Source organism: Pseudophryne corroboree, chromosome 3 (genome assembly GCF_028390025.1).
Source record: "Pseudophryne corroboree isolate aPseCor3 chromosome 3, aPseCor3.hap2, whole genome shotgun sequence".
In the NCBI taxonomy this organism is placed as follows: domain Eukaryota; kingdom Metazoa; phylum Chordata; class Amphibia; order Anura; family Myobatrachidae; genus Pseudophryne; species Pseudophryne corroboree.
The window spans coordinates 768,938,880-768,945,816 of NC_086446.1; the positions used below are offsets into that span (position 1 = coordinate 768,938,880).

The following is a 6,937-nucleotide window of genomic DNA, read 5'->3' on the forward strand; positions in this document are numbered from 1 at the left end:
TATCTGCCCCCCCTGCAGTGCACATGGTTTTGCCCAATTGCTAACAAAGTTCCTGCTGCGATCAACTCAGAATTACCCCCTTAATGCTGAATAAGCACTACTTATCTGGTGTAGTAATCTTCGGTCAAATGACCAACACAGGCATGATATGAAATAAAAAGCAAAAAATGTAACATAGCGTGTACAGTTTTATACCATTGTGGATTTAAGCTGGCGGGCTTAGTTGTATAAAAAAACTTTTCAATGGACAAACATGTCCCAAAACTAGTAATCCACAGGCAGGGATAGTGAAAGGTTTTACAAAATTTTAATACAACAAATACATACAAATGGTAAAAAAACAAACATATCAGATAAACAATATTTTGAGCTTATCTGTCCATTTAGGGGGTTCAGGTGCATCAATCCCAGCACGTTTTGTCAGCATTCAGACTTCATCATCCCCATGTGATGCACCACATTCATTTTGGACACTAGGAGGCGCCCTCCTCTTCACTATAAATATATCTATATATATATATATAGCTATATCTATATATATATATATATATATATATATATTTATATATATATACACTGCTCAAAAAAATGGGTGTGGTATGCCGGCGTCCGGGCTCCCGGCGACTAGCATACCGGCGCCGGGAGCCCGACCGCCGGCATACCAACAGCGTGGCGAGCGCAAATGAGCACCTTGCGGGCTCGCTGCGCTGCGGCACGGTGGCGCGCTACTTTATTCTCCCTCCAGGGGGGTCGTGGACGAGGGAGAAAAAGTGTCGGTATGCCGGGTGTCGGGATCCCAGCGCCGGTATACTGTGCGCTGGGATCCCGACAGTCGGCATACTGAAGACCACCCCAAAAAAATATAGGGAACACTTAAACAACACAATGTAACTCCAAGTCAATCACACGTCTGTGAAATCAAACTGTCCACTTAGGAAGCAACACTGATTGACAATCAATTTCACATGCTGTTGTGCAAATGGAATAGACAACAGGTGGAAATTATAGGCAATTAGCAAGACACCCCCAGTAAAGGAGTTGTTCTGCAGGTGGTGACCACAGACCACTTCTCAGCTCCTATGCTTTCTGGCTGATGTTTTGGTCACTCTTGAAAGCTGGTGGTGCTTTCACTCTAGTGGTAGCATGAGATGGAGTCTACAACCCACACAAGTGGCTCAGGTAGTGCAGCTCATCCAGGATGGCACATCAATGCGAGCTGTGGCAAGAAGGTTTGCTGTGTCTGCCAACATAGTGTCCAGAGCATGGAGGCGCTACCAGGAGACAGGCCAGTACATCAGGAGACGTGGAGGACACCGTAGGAGGGCAACAAGCCAGCAGCAGGACCGCTACCTCCACCTTTGTGCAAGGAGGAACAGGAGGAGCACTGCCAGAGCCCTGCAAAATGACCTCCAGCAAGCCACAAATGTGCATGTGTCTACTCAAACGATCAGAAAAAGACTCCATGAGGCTGGTATGAGGGCCCGACGTCCACAGGTGGGGGTTGTGCTTACAGCCCAACACCGTGCAGGACGTTTGGCATTTGCCAGAGAACACCAAGATTGGCAAATTCGCCACTGGCGCCCTGTGCTCTTCACAGATGAAAGCAGGTTCTCACTGAGCACATGTGACAGACGTGACAGAGTCTGGAGACGCCAAGGAGAACGTTCTGCTGCCTGCAACATCCTCCAGCATGGCCGGTTTGGCAGTGGGTCAGTAATGGTGTGGGGTGGCATTTCTTTGGGGGGCCGCACAGCCCTCCATGTGCTCGCCAGAGGTAGCCTGACTGCCATTAGGTACCGAGATTAGATCCTCAGACCCCTTGTGAGACCATATGCTGGTGCGGTTGGCCCTGGGTTCCTCCTAATGCAAGACAATGCTAGACCTCATGTGGCTGGAGTGTGTCAGCAGTTCCTGCAAGACGAAGGCATTGATGCTATGGACTGGCCCGCCCGTTCCCCAGACCTGAATCCAATTGAGCACATCTGGGACATCATGTCTCGCTCCATCCACCAATGCCACGTTGCACCACAGACTGTCCAGGAGTTGGCGGATGCTTTAGTCCAGGTCTGGGAGGAGATCCCTCAGGAGACCATCCGCCACCTCATCAGGAGCATGCCCAGGCATTGTAGGGAGGTCATACAGGCACGTGGAGGCCACACACACTACTGAGCCTCATTTTGACTTGTTTTAAAAACATTACATCAAAGTTGGATCAGCTTGTAGTGTGTTTTTCCACTTTTTGATAATTTTTGTGTGATTTTGTTGTCAGCACATTCAACTATGTAAAGAACAAAGTATTTAATAAGAATATTTCATTCATTCAGATCTAGGATGTGTTATTTTAGTGTTCCCTTTATTTTTTTGAGCAGTGTGTATATATATATATATATATATATATATATATATATACAGTATAGCTAACTCTGTTCCATGCATCTATGGGGGGGGGGATTCAAGTCTTGTACCCTCCAAAGGCCACTAGATGGTGCCCGACGGAGCAACTGAAGTGTTGCTCTGTTCGGGCATGCTCAGCTGCTGGCGCTGACATTACTGTTATGTCATTTTGACGGGCACATCCAGATATTCTTTCAGGTTCCAGAACAAACAGAGGATATATGTGCAGAAAGGAACGGGACGCTGCAGACAATTTGAATGCATAAACTGCTTGAGGTTATTAAGGAAAAAGCAATGTTTCAGGTTTGTTCATTGTTTTATTTATACACACACCCTATTGCTCTCTTAGTCTATTCAGGGCCTGGTCCAAGTTCCCACTTCCCTGCAACAGATACTGGATCCTGCTAAGCGTCTTTTACTCATGCCTGCCCCTTCAGTAGGGATATAACTCAGATTCTGAAACTTTCTCACTATCAGAGGATGATTCTTCGCACGATTCAGGCCCGGAGGTGTCCTCTGTTCAGGAGGAGGAACATACTAGTATGGTAAATGTGGAAGCCTTAATGGCAGCAGTTAGATGTATTCTGCTGATTAAGAACTCTAACTTGAAAGCTGCTCCGCCTCAGGATTAGTCTACTTGAGCACAAGAAAAGTAGTAACCTTACCTTCTTCGGCTTAGTTGGAGAATCTCACTAAAAACTAGACCCTTCCTAACAAACAATTCCAGATTTCCATGCGACTTATGTATTTTATCCTCTCCCTTTGGTTGTCTAAGGCTACCACCCTTCCTCTTCCTCTGGCCTCCTTGAAAGATGTTGCTGATGAAAACTAGAAGTATTTCTCAAAGCTATTTTTTTCGGCTGCAGGCTATGAAGGCTATGAAGAGATGGGCTGACTCATTGTACGGAGGTCTTCTTTCAGGTACACCTCTCTCTGAACTGTTGTCAACAATAGAGAACAGCAGAGTGGCGTGGTCTTATCTAGGAGAAGTGTCTTCAGACATTCAGCTTGGATTTTGGTCTCAGCGATGGCAGCCTCTGGCTTTGCACATGGCTAGCCGACACGGAGTCCAAAAAGACTGTGGAATCTTTCCCTTTTAATGGTGAGATCGTATTTAGTCCAGTATTGGATAAGTTCATTGCTTCTGCCTCTACGTCAGCGTTCCTACTGTCCTCTGCTGCTAAACCAAAGCTGCCCCCTTTCCAATCCTATCACTCCAATCTTCCAGCTCTCCTTCCATGGTCACAATTCCTCCTCCCAAGGTGGAAAACCCAAAGGAAAACAACCTTGGACAGGTAACAAGCCTACCCCCAAGCCAGCTGAAAAACAACCCACATGATGGACATGAATCACATATGTCTCTCGAGTACTCCGGCATTGTGAAAGCTCTCCGGAGGTACATGGATAGATGCAGTTGAGACTCTCTCTTTGTCCTCTATCTAGAGATGTTGGCCCGCTTCCAAGCAAATCACTGTTCGATTTGATTCAAGAAGTCATATGTCAGGCTTATGCTTTGTCATGCCTTTTGGAATTTCATTTGGTTGCCACCCACTCTACCTGGGCAGTTTTGCGTGGGGCCTCAGTTAAGCAACTTTGCACACACTTTTATTTGTTTCTACCAGGTTGACTCCTTCAACTCCAGAGACGTTAGTTTTGGACAAAGGGTCCTCCAGGAAGCTCAGGAGTATTCCTTCCCTTAGTAGACAGCTTTGGGACGTCCCCATGGTCTCTCCAGTGTCTCCCAAGGCTGAGAGAGAAAACAAGATTTTGGTTGTTACCAGCTAAATCTGTATGTCTTCTCTGCCTCTCAGGCCTTTATCTACATGTAACCAGACTGGCCTGGGCAGGGGGTGGAGTATAGGGGAGGAGGAGCCTGAGCTGCCCTAAAAGTTAACTCCTTAGTGCCCTGTCTCCTCCAGCTATACACCATGGTCTCTCCAGTGTCCCCCGTGGCATTATAGAAACAGCTTTTGCCGGTAAGAACCAAAATCTTGTTTTCCTGTAGAGACCCACAGAACAATGGGGGTCATTCCAAGTTGATCGCTTGCTAGCTGTTTTTAGAAGCCGTGCAAACGCATAGTCGCCACCCACGGGGGAGTGTATTTTCGCTTTGCAAGTGTGCGAACGCCTGTGCAGCCGAGCGCCTGCAAACACATTTTGTGCAAAACAAGACCAGCCCTGTAGTTACTTATCCTGTGCGATGATTGCTGCGATGAGTGACACGGTAATGACATCAGATACCCGCCCAGCAAACGCCCGGCCACGCCTGTGTTTTTCCAAACACTCCCAGAAAACGGTCAGTTGACACCCAGAAACTCCCACTTCCTGTCAATCTCCTTGCGTTTGACTGTGCGATTGGAATCGTCGCTAGAACTACTGCAAAGCCACAATGGACTTCGTACCCGTACAACGTGCGTGCGCATTGCGGTGCATGCGCAGAATAGCTGTTTTTTTCACTGATCGCTACGCAGCGAACAACAGCAGCTAGTGATCAACTCGGAATGACCCCCCATATCTGATCAATGTACCATGGAGATCATTAAGATCTGATCGTAGATGTGCTAAATTTAGCACATGTACGATTAATTTCGCAGACATGCGGGGAGACACCCAGCACAGGGCTAGTCTGCCCCGCATGTCTAGCCCTACCCCCCCCCGCAAGGGTGCAAAAGCATCGCACAGTGGCGATGCTTTTGCACCCGCTGAGTAGCTACCTGCCAGTGTACCTCCTGCGCGCTGGCAGGCCGCTACTTGCCGCTTCCCGGATCGAAGCGGCTGCGTGTGACATCATGCAGCTGCTGTGGCCCGCACCTGCAATGGTCCGGACATGCCTCCGTTGTCCAGACCGCACCGTGCCAACGGCGTTCTAACGCCGTCGGCACGCCCCCTCCCGCCCGGCAACCGCCTCTGCCTACCAATCAGGCAGAGGCGACCGCAGCCCAGAGACGCTGTTAGCATCTCACTGGGCTCCCCGGGTATGCGGACGCACTCCGCATAGGAATTCAGACTGCAATCGCTGCCGCTGCAGTGATCCAGTCTGAATTAGGCCCTATGTGCTTTCATTCTGATTTTACCAACATGTCATCTGGGAGTTAGAGCGCATTAGCTGGTCATGGTCTGTGTCTTCTTTATATACGCTTGATTTGGATTAGGCAGGCTCATAATAATTGTCATCTACAACTAGTGAAACAGCTGTAATTTGCAAGTGGCACGCGATGTATTTTAAATATTTGCTATTTTCATTGGAACCTCAGAAACCTGAGAACTTCTGCAGATACCCCTCCCTTGTGACAAGGGTGTTTATAATCTCCGGCAGAGGTAATCAATCCATCTGCAATTTGCATCCTTCCCTTACTATCCATCCTTAATATTCCAGCTGCCTGTCTCTCGGCATCATCATGCCTTCTGCCACCGTATGGGGTTTTACGGCACTCATGATCTTAGTCTGTCTCCTGAGTCTCACCACCAATGGGTTTGTGTTGGGAGTCTACCTTTTGGACCGTATTCATTCTCTCCCCAACACAAGAGCGGACATGTACATGTTCTCTACGGCATCATCCAATTTTTGCCTCCAGATTTGGTCTACTGCCAGTTGGATTTGTGCCTTCACTCAAGACAAGGACTCTCTCTGCCTCATTGCCAACGCCTTCAAGATAATTGCCAGTTCCTCCAGCCTGCTATTGGCTGCATCTCTTTGCATGTTCTACTGCAGTAGGATCGTCGTGTGCAAGAACAGCTTCATTCGAAGGATACAAATACAAATCACACGCTATTACAGATTTGTTATATTTGGGGCTATCTTTCTGTGCACGTTGATGGGACTACCCTTGATATGGGACGGCGATAATTCTGTCACGATTCCATGTAACAGCTCCATTGTTCCATGTACTTACATGTGTATATACCGCTCTGTACTAGTATTCTTTGGATACACAATGCCGCTTATCTACATGCTACTGTCCGCTGGTCTTATACTTCGATCACTCAACAACCACATGAGGAAGATGAATGTGACCTTGAAAACGGGACATGAAGTCCGCATGGAAGCCCATCTAAAAGCTGGACACACAGTGACTTCCCTACTGCTCTTGTTTATTGTGTACTTCGTGCTGTCTCTCTTGAGTCTAACTGAGATAGTTCCTCAGGATAGCCCACTTCAATACATTTTCTATTTATCCCCAATGCTGTACTCCTTTGTAAACGGTCTTGTCATTATTAGAGGGAATAGCAAACTAAGGCGAACCGCAGCAGGCATTATGCAAAAGTTGCAAGTTGTGAAGGGTTAACAGCTCTTATACTGCAATCCGTACATTTGCCTAGCGTATTGTGGGTTCTCGTGACTACACGCCAAGCAAGAATAACAAAACATTAATCCTTTTCTCTCCACCCTCCCTCTTCTGTGTTTTTTGTCCTGAAAATGGGTAACTCAATATTTTGCTAGTTTGCATCCTCGGTTCTCATTTCCTCATTTCTCGCTTGACTTCATCTTTCATTTGTGTCACCACCATGTCTTCAACCACCACAATCGTCCTCACTGCAGCCC

General features: G+C 47.5%; 1 protein-coding gene across 1 annotated transcript; it reads left to right on the forward strand.

Moving 5' to 3' along the window:
• Window positions 1-3,632: 3,632 nt before the first annotated feature.
• Window positions 3,633-6,680, forward strand: LOC135057429 (taste receptor type 2 member 9-like). Its single transcript, XM_063963322.1, has 2 exons — window positions 3,633-3,790; window positions 5,771-6,680. Exons 1-2 carry the CDS (start codon window positions 3,633-3,635, stop codon window positions 6,678-6,680), a joined length of 1,068 nt encoding a protein of 355 aa, XP_063819392.1.
• Window positions 6,681-6,937: the final 257 nt, after the last annotated feature.

Coding starts and splice junctions, on each gene's coding strand:
- LOC135057429 (XM_063963322.1), top strand. CDS start 3,633: ATGGTCACAATTCCTCCTCCCAAGGTGGAAAACCCAAAGGAAAACAAC. Junction 3,791..5,770: donor ATTGTGAAAGCTCTCCGGAG/GTACATGGATAG, acceptor TTAATATTCCAG/CTGCCTGTCTCTCGGCATCA.